The 18,921-nt window shown below is 38.6% G+C and overlaps 1 protein-coding gene across 1 annotated transcript; it reads left to right on the top strand.

The window, feature by feature from the left end:
- The first annotated feature begins 518 nt into the window (after positions 1-518).
- LOC139726134 (eukaryotic peptide chain release factor GTP-binding subunit ERF3A-like) lies at positions 519-17,942 on the top strand. The gene is made up of 14 exons (XM_071637212.1): positions 519-808; positions 3,058-3,189; positions 5,285-5,398; positions 6,356-6,389; positions 7,545-7,622; positions 8,367-8,547; positions 10,140-10,294; positions 11,148-11,388; positions 12,532-12,612; positions 13,290-13,391; positions 14,493-14,564; positions 15,669-15,758; positions 16,430-16,598; positions 17,218-17,942. The coding sequence occupies exons 1-14, from the start codon at positions 598-600 to the stop codon at positions 17,256-17,258; spliced, it is 1,701 nt and encodes a 566-aa protein (XP_071493313.1). The 5' UTR covers positions 519-597; the 3' UTR covers positions 17,259-17,942.
- The last annotated feature ends 979 nt before the right edge of the window (positions 17,943-18,921 follow it).

Here is an 18,921-nt window from a genome sequence, read left to right as displayed (position 1 = left end):
ATGATGTGCTGAACTACATGTGACTTGATCATACTCTTGTATTACGAGCTAAGATCATTGTATTCGTAATGGTAACATAGGCCTATACATTTTAAGATTTATTTTTGATTTCAACACGATTGGTGAATCCATACTTTATTAACGCAGTAATACAAGCCACAACTTCTATGAAATCTGAGGTACACATTCTAACTTCATACTGTTTCTTACTTTGTTCTTTTGTTCTCTTTGCATTTACTGGTTCATTGTTTAAGAGAAGAAACGTAGTTTATAAACAATATTTTGACTGCAGGACGAATGCGACATGCACAATGTCGCACACGAATTGCGCAATACGACAAACGCCCTCATTGTCGCCAAATGACGTCAAAGAAAGATAAAACTGCACATGCTACTTCTACAGTGCACGACGAATGAAGTGTGGATCCAATAATGCTATGATGCATGCATGCTGCTCATGCTGTGTGTAAAGACGGACATGCATACTGCGTGACTTCATCATTGAAACGAAATAGGCCTCTCTTGTGTGGATACACTTGCAGACTCGTGGCGCTGTGGGGAGCGTAAATCTCTCGATATCGCGAATTAGTGGCCAAAATGGAGACAGAGCAATGTGAATCGTCTGGTCTGGACAACTGGGAAGATCAAGAAGACCCCGGGCCCGGTGATCACTATCCCACTACTGAACTTTCCAGTCAGTTTTCTACGTTGAACGTGGAGGCCAAACCATTCATTCCCAATGTGAATGCACCAGCATTTGTTCCGTCATATGCTACCAAAACACAGGCTTTTGCAGAACCAGTGAATGGTAATGGTATTGCTGAGTTGTTGCACTAATGTTTTTGTGTAGCAGGAGGACCGATGGGGTAAAATGTAACAGCATAGATAGTCCATTGTATGTAATCAAGTTCTCTAATAATAGATTCCGTGCAGACTTGGCAACATTGTATCAATGGTCGAATGGATTTACGTGTAGATTCTATGTGAAATCAATAATGAAGCAGTATTTTTTTTTTTTTTTTTTTTTTGGTGTGTGCGTGCGTGTGTATCTAGTCCAGTTGTATGTTGTATGACTATTGTTCACTTGTTCATTCATAATTCACTTCCATACTATTTGTATTACTACTAATAACTTTTTTGTGTAGGAAATGTTGATAGTTGGTTATTGTCTGTATTCTGTTTTTTTACATTTATTTTTTGATGGCCCATGCTGATGGCCTGCTGGGTGCAACTGCAACTTGCAAGTGCTGTATTTCAACTAACGTTAGGTAGATTTATAAATTATAACATGTGTAAACAAAAGAACAATTATTTCTGGCCTGTTTGAAGAATTTCAAAAAAAAAAATTATCATTTAGAATCTAAGTGCAGATAAAAGGATTTGTGAGAAATCTTTGCCAAATTCAACTAATATTATAATTCCAGGATAATCAATATGAATGTAGGGCCTGTTTAAAAAAAGAACAATTCTTCCAAATTCGCCATGCTATTTTTTTTTTCTGATGACATGTTATGACAATGATTAGTGCACAGTGCCTTTTATTTACCGAGTTCTTATGTTAAAGTTTATACAAGTGTATTTCTTTGTAGTTTTTTCTTAATTTGTTTTGTGTTTTAGAGAGTTTGTAACACCTTCATGAAGTGGACAAACAATATCTCATTGCTTTCTCCACATTTATGTATATAATTAACAATCTATTGCCAAATTAAATGAAGGAGACTCCCAGAAAATATGACATGAATGTTGCTCCGATAGTAATACAGGGAGTCATAAAAGGAACAAAATATGTACTCCATTAACATTTCAGTTCTTTCTTACACTATGCACAGTACGTACACATGTATCTATACGTCCTGTACAGGATGCTTCATTGTGATGACCTCACTGACTTTGAAATAACCACAGCTTTTTGGAACTAGTCCAAAATCTGCTCTGTCCACATATCAGTGCATTTATTTGGTTCATTGTATTTGTGTTTATTCATTCATTTATTCAGTCATTCATTGACTGCATGTTTTGCTTTTGACTAGAAATTGTAGCTGTCTTGTTCAGGTACATTATCTAACATTGAGGATAATTAGATAAAAGATGAATTTAAAATGGAAAGTGAATAGCTTGGTGAACATTGCTGTGTGAACAAATGAGAAGAGCAAAATATGCTTTCTCTGCATATCCTCTAAAAGAGAATGTGGATGAAAAAAGCCAGGATGTAATTCATTTGAAATGTACAGTGTATGACCTCTATCTACATTTATAGCTAGTATATCAGTGAGTTGCGGTATTGTTGTTTAGGTTTGATACTGTAAACAAAGTCATAGCTTCCTGTGGAGTCAGTCACAAAGCACAACCCAACAACTCCACCAACAATAACAACAACAAATTAATGCAATTCAATTCATTTTGCCCTGTGTAACATGTTTTTTTTTTCTTGAGTCGGATCACTTCTCAAAATTGAATAGAATCAAAGTAAAACAAAACCCAATGGTGTTGATTTATGGCCCAAAAACATTTACTGCAATAATCTAGAGATTAGGAATACTTTGACACTTTCTGTTTTGGCACGTTGTTTCTCTTTCTTCTTATTCCTCCTCTTCCTCCTCCTCTTCCTCCTCCTCCTCCTCTTCCTCCTCCTCTTCCTCCTCCTCTTCCTCATCCTCCTCTGCCTCCTCCTCTTCTTCTTCTTCTTCTTCTTCTTCTTCTTCTTAGGCTTCTTCTTCTTCTTCTTCTTCTTCTTCTTCTTCTTATTAATATTATTATTATTATTATTATTATTATTATTATTATTATTATTATTATTATTATTATTGTTATTTTCATAATCATCATCATCATCATCATCATCATCATTATTGTTTTGCCATCTAGATTAATTGGAAGGTTCAAGCCTTTCGCCAATCTTAACACATTCCACTTTCCTTACATACACATGTACGAGTTGTTTTTTTTTCACAAATGAATTGATTGACAATGATTGTACAGAGTTACTAAATTTTGTACCCGTACCCGTTTCCCCCCCCCCCCCCCCCGCCTTTTTTTCAATTCTCCATCCCATTGCAGCTACACCGCTAGAGGCAGCCAATGCCAATGAAGATGACATGGATGATGCAGAAGGAGAGGAAGAGGAGGGGGAAGCCATGCAGGAGGAACCGTCCGCCCCAGACTCCTCACCAGAACCCTCGGAGGGCCCAGGTACAGAACCGCAGCCTCTCACACCCAAGGCGATTTGTGGCCGTGTAAAACAATCGCAAGCTACTGTTCGCAAATATTTTTGCTGTGTGGAAATTTTTGTTAATTTTATGCTCTGCTAAATTAGCCTGAAAATAAGAATGATGCCAATTTTTTTTTAATCGTCAGTGTTTGAATGAAAATAAAACAAAACAAAAAACTCTTCTGACTCAACTGGTGCATTTCACTGAAATTAGCCTAGCACGAAAGATCAATTGCACAAAGGTTTCTACTTAAATTTTCAAAATTGCAGTTACCATAGTAACAACCAAAATCATAACAGCTATCAAGTAATCGAAATATTTCCCAGCTGCTAGCATACAGTAATGATTACAATTATTTGAAGAAATACTTGGTGAGATGGGACAAACTATTCACTTACACAATGTCTATTAAGCACAGGATTGCTGTAAGTTTTCAAACTTGCAGTTACCATAGTAACAACCGCAATGATGACGGCTGCCCAGTTATAAAAATATTTCCCAGTTAGTACACACTAAAGATTACAAATGTTTGAAGAAATATTTAATGAGTTGGGACAGAGCATTCGTATGTACAATGCATAAAACGTGAGGATTGCTGCACCTGAAAGTACTGTAAAACATGATATATTCGTGGCAAGAAATTTTCGCGAATTGGAGCCGACAGTCCTTGTCATGGCATGGAATTTTGGCGAATTGCCACTGGCATTCAATGCATGTAGTGTAGACAAGAAATTTCATGTGCATTTTAATTTTGCGAATCTTGGTGCTCACGAAATTCGCGAAATTAAAATGCACACGAACATTCCTCGTTTTACAGTCATTCAATAAATCAGAGAGTTTTGCTATGAACTGAGCAAATAAAACTCTAGAGCTGTCATGGAAGAAAATAAGACTTGAGTTTTGTATTAAATTAATTCATCAGAGTCTTAATTTTGTCACTGATTAATCAAAAATAAAATGTAGATATCATTTGTGAGACCATAAATCTGACAAGCCCATATGAGGTGCAACCCACACAAATCTGAACTCCCCCATAGTTCCAGTTGGACATTTTGTTGTTGTTCTCTTCATGATTTTTCAGTTTTAGATCTTCTGTGTAGATTCCCTGTGAACCCCTTTCCATCTAGGTCAACTCTCGAGCCAAAGTGTAGAGCATTTCAGACACGGATCTTGCTCCATTCGGGCAGATGAAAACGGCACCAATAACCTGCCATCCACTCTAGGGTCTGCGTCTTTCTGCCTCTGGATTCTAGTTAACTGAAGATTGTTTTGCCATTTAAGATGCTGTCAGATCTCATGAATAGTGATGAGATGAGTCAATCCCTTGTCACTTTGCAAGATAGGGTACAATTTGATTTCTAGTGAGGATACCGCAATGAGTGGAAGGAGAATTTCCCTCAAGGCAGCTGCAGATTTTATTGTTTGTATACAAACCACAACACTTCCAATTCTGAATGCTCCTATTCATATTGTCTATGTGTCACTTGCAAAATAAGTGAGTATTAGGAAACACATTACTGATATGGGACCCTCTTTTTGATAATATTCTAGGTAGACCTGCAGATGTGCAGGTCTGGTGACCAGATATGTGACTGTTTATTGGGTTTGTGTGAAGTCATCTATTGGCTACCAGCAGTTCATAGCTGTGTTGGTCCCTTTTAAGTCATTTTCACTTGAGCGTTGTATTGTGGTTCATCTGATATGTTGGGCAACTGCTTCATTCCTCAACTACATACCTAGTTTTGGGTTTGTTTGGTTTTTTTTTTTCTCTCTCTCTCTTTGTTTTTGTTGTAAGAATATAGGATGCAATAAATCAACATGCCTGCTTGCATGGGAAATCATTTCTTTTTTTACTTATCCTTCAGTAAGTTGAAAAGAAAAGAAACACAAACTTTCATGTTACTTTAATAGCATCTCCCTCCCCCTTTTTGTGTAGAACAAATTCAGTTACGATTCTTATCTACTTTTCTCCTTTCTTGACATGTCTCTTATTTCTTTCATTCTGTCTGTCTGTATCCTCTCCTTTCTCTTTACTTTCACCCTTTTCCTGTCTCTACCTCTCTGTGTTTGTGCAGATAATGGACCAATGAAGGCAAATGTAGCCATGAAGCCTTCTAAGCTACCAGTCAAGGAAGAGGAACCCAAGGACAAGAAGGAACATGTAAATGTTGTGTTCATTGGACACGTAGGTGAGTCCTCTTGATCTCTTCAAATCCTTCATTTTGATTGCTGCCTTTATCCTGAAAGGGTCGTGGCACCTTCTTGCCATAATGTGCATTGTAAGTGCAACACTGTTGAATTTTATACTGTACTAGAAATTACAGGCAGCACGTTTTCATGTTTCATCTGAGCTGTGGAATGTGGCATCCTCATCATCCCTGAAAAGTTGCAGGAATAGATGATATCACTGCTGTTGTAGTAGAAGTAGTAGCTCTAGTAGCAGTAGCAGAGTAGTAGTGGTCATAGCAGCATTAGTAAAAGTGGTAGCAGTAGAAGCAATGTTAGTAATGGTAGTAGTGGTAGAAGTGTGTATAGTAATGGTGATAGTAATATTGTAGTGATAGAAGTGTTAATGGTAATCGTTATAGTTGAAATGGTGCTGGTGGGGGTCGTGATAGTAGTAGCAGTTGTGTTGGTGATACTACTAATGGTAATTTCAGTAGTAGTAGTATTTTTTTGGTTAGTAGTGGTTGTAACATCGGCATAAGTAGTGATAGTAGTTATTGTTATGTACTGCCAGCAGTTTGGAAATTATCTTTTTTTTTATACCTGAAAATTCCCTTTAAATTCATTCAAAACAACCAAAGTGCTTACAAGTCGGGCTATCAAGCATAGTCGTGATGGAGTCATTGTTGGGCGTTGTTACACATTATAAAATCAATCAAAGGCAAACAAAAGTGCAAGGAAGGTTTCATGTAGAAAAAGTTATTGACCGATACAATCCAAGAGCTCATTACAGGATATCAGGATGATTAATGAATGTACTTTACATGATATTGAACCAGAACAGAGACCTTGAAATGGTTTATGGTTTGTTCAAGTTTTGCTTTGTTTTGTTTTGTTTTCCATTGTGACAAGAAATATGCATTATTGAAAAGAAATTAAATAATTTGGACTTGATATTTTTCTTTTCTTCTATTTCTCAGATGCTGGAAAGTCCACTATTGGAGGTCATATAATGTGAGTAATGTGTATTACATTGTGTGTTATTGTGAAAAGCAAAATTGACTTGACATGACAGAAGCATTTGTACAGGTTTTCAAGATAGAGTGAATCACAAGCAATAGTATTATCAGTGTTGTGTCAGTTTGTGTTTCCAAAATGTCTATACTTGACCTACAATTTCAGTTTGTGATTTGCTGTTTCACATTGCTGACTTGGTTTATTGCCACTTGGTCTACTATCTGGTGGCTTACTTCCCAGTTTGTCTAACACCACTGTGGCTAAACTCATTTAGTCTACTATCAATTTCGTCTGATTCCCGTTTGGTCCAATTCTCACTTGGTCTAACGCCGAGTTTGGCTAATTATCATTTCGTCTAATGATCAGATGGTCTAATTGCAATTTTCTCTCCTTGGACTTTTTCCCCATTTAGTCTAATAAACTGGGGTATTAGACGAAATGGGCATAGTCCATCTGAAAGTAGACCAACTGGTAATGAGCCTAAGTGGCAATATTGGACTATTAATTGTCATTAGACGAACTGGTTGTAGAAGAAACAGGATTAGACCATGTGGGTTTAGACTAAATGGCTATTAGACGAAGTGGGAGTAGACCAAGTGATAGATCACCGCTGACTTCAATCAGTGTAAAATATTTCCTTCTCCATTTGTAAAAAACATAGACTTACCTCATGTCAGTGTAGGTACATTTCCTCGATGTGCAAACAAGCACACACCAGAAAATGTTAGGGTGATGTCGCTACCTCGTGGTTTACCTCCTGTGGCTAGCAACTGTCAGCATTAATCAGGCACAAAGTGCTGCATGAGAAGGCGATATGCACAAACAAGGAGATACAGGGAGATACAGCTGTACGTAATGAGGGAGAAATGCCTTATTGACAAAATGTTCCTGGGGTCCGTGTTATGAATGTCTTACGAGAGACCTTTTCGCTCATAAGACACACTTATGAGAGACTTCATGAAATGGATTTTTTTTTCTCTTTGTAAGTCACTCATAGCTACATATGAGCGACTTTGGCCATTCTGAGATTTGTGTAAAGACTCTTATGTGGTAACTTCATAAAATTGACCCCTGGTTGCATCTAATAGGCTATGTGTGAGAAATGAAGTGCAACATAATATTCGCTTTCCATCGATGTCTCCATGGCAACAGGTTTCTGACTGGAGGTGTGGACAAACGAACCCTGGAGAAGTATGAACGGGAGGCCAAGGAGAAAAACAGAGAGAGTTGGTGAGTTTGTGTGTTATCAATTTAGAATCCTTGTATCTATTGATTTTATTTCTTTACTTGTGTGAGACCTCCATCATGGAGATACATGTATGCATGAAGTGTTCTGTTCAAGACACAGAAGATGCACTGAATGTAACAATGCCAGTGTAGACAAATAGTGGTGAATGCCTGCAAGGTGATGCATAGCAAAAAAAGTTTTTTGCAGTGCATGGTGGCTGTGAGGGACTTAAAATCAATCATGGTGTTTGGTTTCGTTTGTTCTTTTCTCCGCCATAAGTAGTGATCGATAACATTATGAAAAACACTCAGTGTACACTGTGGATGAGGCCTCATTTCCAGTGCACTTTATTCCATGTGGGGTGATGAGTTGACAGAAACGGAAGGTTTTATCACATTCCTAGATAAGAAATTCGTTGTGAACTTTCCATTGACGCACTCTTAATAGATATGTGATTTTTAACAGCAAGCTGAGTCTTGCTTTATGCTGATGAGACAGAACATTAAATTCTCCAAATCAAAGAAGGACATAGAAATCACTTTTCAATTTTATTTTTATCCTGTCAAACTCTGTGTTATCTTTCATCGTGCACATTTACCTTAAAAATAGCCATTAACTGGTTTAGGTAACAGAGTATTCATTCATTTTTCATTCACTCATTCATTTGAATGAATGAATGAATGAACATAAGAGTAATTGGCTTGAGGGCACTATCTTGAAGGGATCACATCAATATCCTCCACCAGGTACCTATCTTGGGCACTGGATACCAACCAAGAAGAGCGAGACAAGGGCAAGACAGTGGAGGTGGGGCGAGCCTACTTCGAGACAGAGAAGAAACACTTCACAATCCTGGATGCCCCGGGCCATCGGAGCTTCGTACCCAACATGATAGGGGGCGCTGCACAGGCTGATCTAGCTGTACTGGTGAGTGCTAGTGTAGAGAATATCTATCCACTTAAAGAGATGGTATGGTTTCAGTTGAGAATTGGGCTTCAGGTTTCCAGCTTTGTGTGTGAAATGATGAAAAACTTCTTATGAAATTTGAAAGAGCATTTGATTCTAAGAGGAATTCAAAGTTTATTTGATGAAAATTGGTTTTGATCAGAATTAGAGGTGGGGCCACTTTTTATAGGATTGCTTTGTTTTTAGGTTGTTTTGGATATCAAGCCCTCGCCCAAATCAGTACATTATCGAGTGATATTAATAAAAAAATGTCCAGATCCATACACTTTTGCCTTGTATGTGCTCTTATCTGGACTGGACGAGCTAGCATATTTTTATATATTTATTTATTCTTTCTTGGGGGCTGGGGGATAGAGAATGATGGATGTGCTTTGACAAAGTTTTGGTGTATGTTAGCTATTTCACAGCAACTCAGATTGGAAAAGAGTACAAGTGGACCTTTGGCTAGTGCCCAGCAAACTTGGGTGTCAGCAAGTCTTGGACATGTCCTTTTCTGGTGTCCATCGTTTGTTTGTATTGTGTGTGTAGTGATTTGGATCGCTTGAATGGAAACTTGCACTGAGTGCTTTGAACTTTTGTGGTGTTTGATAGCGACGGAAGAGCTTGTCAGAGAGGGGATTGAGATATGCCACGGTTGAACGATCATTTTGTTTGTGTGATCACTGTCAATGGTTGTCACAGTTTGGCCTTAAGCTCTCTGGTTTCCTTTTCTGCTTGGTTGATTATAATGTCTGCTGGATCTCGTATCACACAGGCATACATTTGACTATGCATTTTGTCCATGACATGCAAAGCCACCCTGTTAGTCAGCATTAATCTTAAAATAAAAGTCAAATCTAGATATGAGTTACTATAGAGACTTAATTGAAGATAGATATTTTACTTGACTCTGGTACAATGATTTCATGTTAGTCATTGTAAATAATATAATAGTAATTGTAAAAAACCCATCTCCTCCATGCCTGGACCTGATTTAAACTTCAAAACCAGAATTCCTCTGCACTTAGTTTCTGCCTATCGGGAAGCTGGTCTTCTTACTGTTTCAATAGTAGACTTTGGGATGTGGAATGGGACAAATTAGATATGAAAGCTTTGATTTTGGAGAGTGCAATCATTGAGTTGTTAGAGAATTGTAAAATTGATATTTGGTGACTTTGTCAAGCTTTCAAGATGACCGTTCATTGCATTGTTCATTGCATTGTTCTCAAATCTCCCTCTCCATCAGTATCAAGTATACCTATGGGAGGGAGCCCCACACCCCCCCCCCCCCCCCCACACACACACACCCACCATGTATTACCATCAATCCAAAATGCGTTTCTTCAGCTTACGTGTACCTCTTCATCAGCATTAGGTATACCTTCGGGAGGGAGTCCTTCACCATGTATTGAATTATTATCAGTCCAAAAAATGAGTTTCTTCAGCCTATCTCTCGATCAGCATAAGGTATACCTGTGGGAGGGACCCCCCCACCCATGTATTATCATCAATCCGAAAACCAGCTAAAAATGCATATTTGCAGACTCTTCTTACCTGGATCCCGTTTATTTCAGGTAATATCTGCCCGCAAAGGTGAATTTGAAACGGGCTTCGAGAGGGGAGGCCAGACCAGGGAGCACGCCATGTTGGCCAAGACAGCGGGGGTCAAGCACTTAGTCATTCTCATCAACAAAATGGATGATCCAACAGTAGAGTGGTCACTTGCAAGGTACTGTACTTTATTTGGATCTGTATATATTTCATTGAAGTAGGCATAGTACAAGAATATGAGAGAAAGTTTCAAAACAATGTGACTGAAAAAAGCAATTTTAAGCTTGCAGTTCTCAAGCTACCTCCCTAGTTTGAGAAAAAGGATTTTTTAGCAGCATCTTGCAACAGTATCTAAAGATTGTTTCCTGTGAGATGTCCATACCAGATTACTCAATACAGCTTTGAGAGATTTCATTGTTCTATGAAATTTGAAGATATTTTGTGAGGTTTCTCGTGCATCATCGTAATTCACCTGAAAAAAACTGTATTTTCTCTCTTGATATATTGTTTTGAAATATGGTGTCAAACTTCATCAGCAATGTCTTTTCTTGCCTACTAGCAAGTTAAGCACTGTCTCCCTGTCCATCATCTAATCTTATATCCATATCTATCTATCTATCCATCCATGTGTTCTTATATTTTTCTATATTTATATCTGTGTATGTATCTGCTTATCTTAATAAATATATATATATATATATATATATATATATATATATATATATATATCCCTAGTTGGCACCTTAGGGAGACATATTGGGGGGAAGTGTCTTCTTTAGGGAGACAACTGGTCATTAAGGAGACAATTTTCGTCTCCATTGCGTGCCATTGAACATGTATATGAAAAATTTGCATATAAAACAAATGGAAATGTCTTCCAAATGACCCATCTAGGAGTATATATATATATATATATATATATATATATATGTATTTATGTCACTGTGCAGTCTATCTCTCTCTCTCTCTTTCTTTATATCTATATATTCAATTTTCTCCATATATGCTACCATGTGTCAATCTCTGCACAGGTACGATGAGTGCCGAGAGAAGCTGCTTCCCTTCCTCCGCAAAGTGGGCTTCAACCCAAAGAAAGACATTCACTTCATTCCTGTGTCCGGGATCACGGGGGCCAACCTCAAGGTGTCGGCCAGCGACAAGTGTCCTTGGTACAAGGGGCCGCCGTTCATCAAGTACATCGACGACCTCCCACCTCTGCCCGCAAGGAGTTTCGACGGGCCCCTCCGGTTGCCTATCACCGACAGATACAAGGTGGGTTGAGCCGAAGACCCAGCATGACTTACGGATTATTTCAAAATTATTCATACCCATAGTTTGTATTTTCCAATTTCTCATAAAATTGTCGATTTGTGGTGTCACTGAGGCATCAGTTTGATACCTTATATTGTCATACTGAAATGCATTATATCTTTAGTTTCATCTCGGCATAACTAAAGAAATGTATGGATATTCTTTTTCAAAGCTTTCAAGACTTATCCCAACTTGGACATTACTCATCAGTATTGAGCAAAAGCTATTTGTTTGTAATATTAGCACTCAATGCCCTGGATTTCATGATGTTACCAGCAAAAATTCTTACCTTAGTATAAATGAAATAGACAGCCAAAAAGAGAGAAGTCTTAAGTGTTTCAATTGTTAGGCAGTTGAAGTTTAACCTAAATTTACTTTGATTGGTAGATGGCAACCAACTTCATCAAAGTCGTATCGAAGTTTTCACTCTTCAGAAAAAAACAACAACAAAAAAGTGTCCAAAGGAGTGAATAATCATGCTGTCATCTGTAGTAGAATTGTCTTTTTCTACTTGTTGGTGTCCATTGACTGGGTTACAGGTAGTGAATAGATCTGCTATTAACTCACTTCAATCAAGAGAGCTATGTGTGTCTACCACTGAGCTTGTTGAAGTTTAGCAAAGATTTCCTGACGTAGCAACACTGACTCTATCCCACTCAAATATGTATCTGGCTGTGATAATAGAGTTGAGAAAAAGTGTGTGCAATTGAAAGTTTTTCAGCAGCTTTTTTTGCTACAATTGAAAGTTTGTAAAAGAGCCCTTCAACTGAAGACCAAACTCCAATCTCAGAATACAGTAGTGAGCCATTCCAACACCAAGCATGGTTAACGTTACCTCTGTGATTGCATAGCACAACGTGGGATACTGTCCCCTGAACATAGCCATAGTGTGAATTCATGATGTATGTGACATTTGTTGTAGTAAAAACGGTGTTTTGCGTGTAGTACTGACATCTGATTAGTGCACAAAATGGAAGAAAATTGAGAAGTGACAAGTGAAGAACGAGAGAACTCTGATTATGGTGTTCTCGGCACCATGCATGAGTGATCAAAACATGTCCAACAAACAAAAAGCTTCATGTGCTCTCTGTATACACAATGCAGGACATGGGAACCATCTTGCTGGGCAAAATTGAATCAGGAAGCATCAGGAAGGGATCTTCCTACACACTGATGCCCAATAAGGTAAGAAATAGAATTACCGTCAATATGCAGAAGCATTTTAGGCACAAGAAACTTTTGTTGGCTAATAAGGTAGTGGTAACATGAAGCTTCATCTTTTGTCAGCCTTTAAATTCTTAGTAGGCGAGCTTTTGTCAACTCCCATAGACCTCAAGCGGAGTAATTATTTTCACAGATTCTTGCTGTCTGAGACAGCAGACGGCTAGAAAGTAAGCATGTCAAAGGTTAGTTGAAGCTGAAGCTACATGTTAGTATTTTAGATATTTCATAATTGTTATTGTTAGTAGTATTTCTTTTGTTACCATCAATGATATCATTCAATTTTTCATCAGCCCAACAACTGCTAGTGCTTTTGCTGCTGACGATAATGTGGAAGTACATGTAAATGGTGTCAACAATGAGGATGATATTGAAATTATCTACTTATTTTCTTTACAAATGATTCTGTTACTGTTCTTCCTGCTGTTGATCACTGCTATTATGGTCAACAACGAGAATGATATTGAAATTATCTACTTATATATTTTTTTTTTACCAATGACTTTGTTACTGTTCTTCCTGCAGTAGACCACTGCTATAATAGTCAACACAATAATTTGGAAATGTGCTGTACAAAACCAGATTGTGATTACAATCAGCATTCACACTCTCCGCCATCACACTGCTTTGCTTCCCTCCAGACTAGCGTCGAAATCCTCCAAATCATCTCCGACGAGGAGGAGACAAACTTTGCTGGGACGGGCGAGAATGTGAAGATCAAGGTCCGAGGGGTTGAGGAAGAGGTGAGTACATGTCACATCCACTATTAACCCATTAGTAACTGAACCGCCATTTTTATTGTTTTTCATATAGAATTCATAGTTACATAATTTGAAAGAGGTCAAAGGTCAACAAAAAGTGTCAGAATTACTTCCTTTGACATACCATTCTCTTGATAAAGTCTCAAGTGGTCTTTCAAATAAATGTAAAAATAAGCATGCATTGAGCTATTTTACATAATTCAGAAAGTTGTCGAAATGAGAGTAGTATTGCTGTACCATCTAGGGTACAGTAGGCCGTTATGTATGGAATCTTCAGTTGCTAAAGGGTTAAACCGTTCCGCAATTCTCCAAGAGCCTTTGATGCCCCCAAACAAGATTCTTTTTGCAGGTCGGCAGAGATCGGACAGGTTGGTAATCCACTTGTGCGAAAGCAGTCAAGCGTTGCTTGTATCCCCTTTCCATGGTCAACTACATTGTACATAAGCCATCGAACAGTGAAATTATTGATTTGGCATGAGGAATGAATAGAGTGTGTGCTAATAGCTGCTCACAAACTCTTTTGTTTCACAAAAAAGAGACACCTGAATGGGGTCAGCTAAAGTCAAAATCTACTGAGCTCAGTCTTGATCGCTACGTACATCTTCATACGAGTTTTACTGCAAAACAAGTGCACACTACATTGGAAAAAAGGTAAATTAGCCAGTGCCGTGATACATATACGTGCAGTTTTCATACAGAAAGAGAACAGACACTGATTGAAGAAATTCTAATCGTTCTGTCAAAGCCATTTTTATTGGCAGCATAACACAAATAAACATGAATGTAGGCCACTAATACAGGCACTCTTACCTACATTTTTGGAACCTGGTATACCAGGTTCCTGTGTATCAATTGATGCCACGGGAACCTGATATCCCAGGATCCCATAAGGAACAGTTTAATGGCAGCTCTTGGTCACTGTGTGTACAAATAGGTGCTGCTTTAGCACAGGGGAACTGCTGTTGTTCATGCTTTACGTGTGAATATCATTCGATTTGTGTCTTGCACTCATTTGTAGTTATGAAGCCTTGATATGGATTGGAGAATGACGTTTGTTTATTTGTTTCTGATCAATTTCTACAGGATGTTTCGCAGGGATTTGTGCTGTGTGACCCTAGTGATGTCTGCCATACCTCCAAAATATTTGATGCCCAGGTGAGTGGTTCCCTCCTCATCCCTGGAGACTCTTGTCTTCAGCAGAAATTTCATCGAGATCCACTTGCAACTTATTCAAGTGCTACCTCCAACTCAGTGGTGTAGCACATAATTTCGACTCTATTTCTGCACAATGAAAGCTAGCGGTTCGAAATTGCCGTTTGCACAGTTTTTAAAATGTTTTCATATTTTGTTGATGAAATTTAACCTCCTGCGATGAACAAGCCATTGTAAAACCTGATCTCATTTAGATGCATAAGTAGAAGTCAATAAATTTTACCGGTACATCAAATGTGGGAAAGCTTACTTTTCTGTCCCATCCAGTCTTGCCAGCACTTTTTTGTGCATTTCCAATATGGCACTGGCCCACAATTAGGGCGAGTAGACCTATTGTAGCTGTGTATGATGAGTGCAGAATTATTAGTTAAAAGATTAAATTGGCTGTGGACAAGCTGAGAAAGTTTCAGATACCATGGTATAAAGTATTCTAGGTTTGTATAGCACTCCTTTGCAAGGCATAAGGATGCACATAGAAATAGTGGTATGTTCATTGAAGCTACATATGAATGTAGCTTGACATCAAACTGTTAGAATTGGTCATGATAAAAGTTGGAATGTTGGTAATTGAAATCGGTCAGATTCTTGCATGGTGACTCGAGTTGTAATGTCATATTTACAGCTTCTTCTATACATTAAAGGTCCTATTTATCTTTGGGAGCAGTGATTCAAAAAATGTTCAAGATATCACTTTTGATGCATATGTGTAGGTCAGTTGTATCACAAAACATCCTACCATATTATACAATTTTCGCAATAAGGCCTAAAATGTAATGAGATATCACTGTTTTTCTCAATAAACCATAACTGTAGACGGTTTTGTCTGGAAACATTTTATCATATCTATTGTTCACATTTTGTGTATTTAACAATACTTAACATGGATTATACTGATTTGAATCTTTACATTGGTTGTTTTTATCCTTAACTCACATTTTAGAACTATTTTAAAGCACTAATGCTGGGTTTTGTTTCATCTGCAAATGGTAAATTATGCCTTTAATGTGCATGCAATGTAATGCTTCACATTTTTGTCCTCTCACACAGATTGCGATAGTAGAACATAAGTCCATCATCTGCCCAGGTTATGGTGCCGTACTTCACATCCACAACGCAGTGGAGGAGGTCCAGATTACTGTAAGTGTTCTTTGTTTTGTTTGTTTGTTTGTTTGTTTGCTATGTTTGTTGGTATGTTTTCAAGGACAGGTTGAAACAGGTTGTGGCAGGTTACAAAGATTTTGTTCAATGCTAACATGTGACGAACAAGGATGTGGATAATTATATTCAGTGGATGTTTACAGTCTCAGAGCTAAGATACAAGGAACAAAGATGTGGATGATTATCAAACTCAGTAGATGTTTACAGTCATACGCTAAAAACGTGAGGATTGTATTTGCACAAATTTTGTGGAAATGTAAGGTGTAATTACTGAATAAGAATGAGAAATTAATTTGTAGACTCAAATCAAGTTGTAGACTCAAATTTATATGTAACAAACCAAACAGAAAGCCTGACCAGAATAAATATTATTTATTAGTGGAAAATTGAGCAAAGAAAATGGGATTCCATTGGGATTCGAACTCGAGACCTCCGGATGCTCTGGTCTCGGGTTCGAATTCCTATGGAATCCCATTTTCTTTGCTCAATTTTCCTCAAATTTATATGCACACAGTTGTGGCTGAGTAGCCACATGCCTTAGTTTGAATGGCCTCACCAAACTTGCCAGTTGATGTAACGAGTGACGTCTCCTCCACATTGCTAAAGTCCACTCTGTTTAAAGTCCATTCTTTCGTCAATCCAATTTTCAGAAACTCATAGCAATGGTTGACAAGAGGACGGGGAAGAAAGGCAAACAGCGCCCTCGCTTCATCAAACAGGACCAGGTGGCCATCGCGCGGCTGGAGACGACCGGCGTGGTGTGTATGGAGACGTTCAAGGAATTCTCCCAAATGGGACGCTTTACGCTGCGAGATGAAGGTAAATGCATGACCCCCACATGGGAGATATTAGGACAGGCCTTACCTTAGAAAGAAAAAATAGAGAATAAGCTCAGTGAAAGTTCAAATTGGGCTATTGTCAAGAGCAACAGGACAATTGTGACATCAATAAGGCAACTGTCAGCAGGATGTCCAGTTTGCATATCAGAATTGCTTCTGAGAGCAAACATTTTGTGCAGAAATCGCTACGAGAATGATTTTCATGACTGGTAAAAACAAAATCTCACCATAGCTCAGTCCTATGTTATCCACATCAAATGGTAGCAAATCACTCTGGACATTATTCCTGAGTACCCATTGCAAGTTCAGGATTCAATATTTGTATTTTGCCTGGTTCATATCGTAAGACAAATGGCACTATATAAATGGTGTTCATCATCATCAATATCACAGTGTATCGACTCAATCACCTAACCCCATGTCCCCCCCCCCCCCCCCCCCCCTGGGAAAAAAAAATCACTCTGAGTATATGTTATGTAAGTAGATGTTCCCACTGTAAGAAACTGTCAGGTGCAAAAGGATTAATTTTTATTTTTTTCCAGAGTGCAGCAATTAATTCAGAAAACTTGTACCTCTGTTTTCTGTGTGTGTGCACGCAGGGAGAACAATTGCCATTGGGAAGGTGCTGAAGCTACTGTAAACTGTTCAGCCACATGACCCGACCTGGATGCATTCATCATACGACGAGCAAACCCCAACACACGACGGACAATTGGCAAGCGTCACCACTAAGCAGCATGAGGAACGGGAAATTTGGGTTACAAACACAGACACACATACATGTACATCCACACACTGTGCTAAGTCTGAACAGAGTCAATGGTCTGAAGAGAAGGCAGCAAATTTCCAGGCAATATGAGCATCCCCCCTCCCAACAGCTTATTGCTAAACAGTTGCCTCGTTTAAGACTCTCTCTCGTATTATTCTTGATAGTTATCTTTTCAGTTTCAGGACATAAATCCCTCCATGGTCGTTCCAGTAACAGGGTGTAAAGGTATGGTTAAGATTTGCTTGTTTTGATGTCTTCTTTTATTCTGAATGGAACATCTTTAAAGCAAAAGAGGATTACGACCATTTTAACAGGAAATGGTGTGCCTTGACTTGTCACCAATTCATCACAAACATTTAGAATAAATAAATCAACTTCCTAGAAGATGTGGAGCCTGGGGGCCTGTCGAGATCAGGCTTCAGGGAAACTTTGCTGTCCTCCTCTCTATGTCATTGTCTCATCTTAACTCACAATATCAGAAGTCAGGAGGGAAGGGGAAGGGAACACTTGTCCCGAGGATCTGTGACTAAATGCATGCCATAAAGTTAATCAGAATTTGAAGAAAGAAGACACTCAATACACACACAAACTCACACATTAAACAAATAAACAAACAAATCAAGACAAAGACGGTACAGGGAGTTGATGCAGCCAAGTACTGTCACTTGAGAGGGACTGCGTTGTCACGAGACGCCCCCTCTCTAGACCATGATGCTCCTCCTGCCTACCCACGTACCGCCGATAAACCGATGTTTGATTTCAAGGACACGAATTATAGCAGACCTCGCAGCAAGCCTTTGGCCAAGAGGCATGGACGCAGAACTGCCCCACTTCACTGGTCTGTCTTTTGAGTGGTCGCAGCAATTCTCCCCCTCGGTCCTAAGTGGGATACTCTAACAGAGGAATAAATTATTTGAAAACAAGAAGGAAAAAAAAAAGAGCATAACACAAACACGTATGACCTCAAAGATTAGTGCCAGTATGGATCAGTTCAGACCAGCCTTCGTCAGAACTGCGGAATTGGACCTCGTTACGACGCTGTGTTCAAACTTTGTTGAAAGAAAGAGGGGAGTCAGTGATTGTTTCTCAGATGTATTGTATGCACCTGCTGTAACCGTGAAAATGTCTCACATCATTTGCCGAATATGTGTGCACAAGTGTCTGGCTGTTGAAAAACAAAGTTTACTTCTTCACCATATTTATTTATGTGGTGTTTTGTTTTGTTTTTCCTCCATTGGGGAATGGGGGGAGGGTGGGGGGAAGGTAGGGGGATGGGGCTGCAATTCTGTGTCAATACGATGTTCCAGCAAATGCATGAAAGTGTATGTATTGGTAAGGACTTTAAAATTAGGGGAAGTACCATGTGCAGATGTAATTTCATGTCAGAGTCAGTGCATTGATTGTCTTCCAATGCAGTGGAGAAAGCTTGCTTTTATTAGAAACTATAGTAAACCCCAGCATACCCATACCCATGTCCACCGACTGTTATGTAACTTTCTGCTGAATCAGTGTCCTATAGATTTTGTGCAATGTA

Source organism: Diadema antillarum, unplaced genomic scaffold (assembly GCF_040938485.1).
Source record: "Diadema antillarum isolate AM-2024a unplaced genomic scaffold, OU_Dant_1.0 seq00000079_RagTag, whole genome shotgun sequence".
NCBI classification, from domain to species: Eukaryota; Metazoa; Echinodermata; class Echinoidea; order Diadematoida; family Diadematidae; genus Diadema; species Diadema antillarum.
This window is presented reverse-complemented; position numbering and strand designations above follow the sequence as displayed.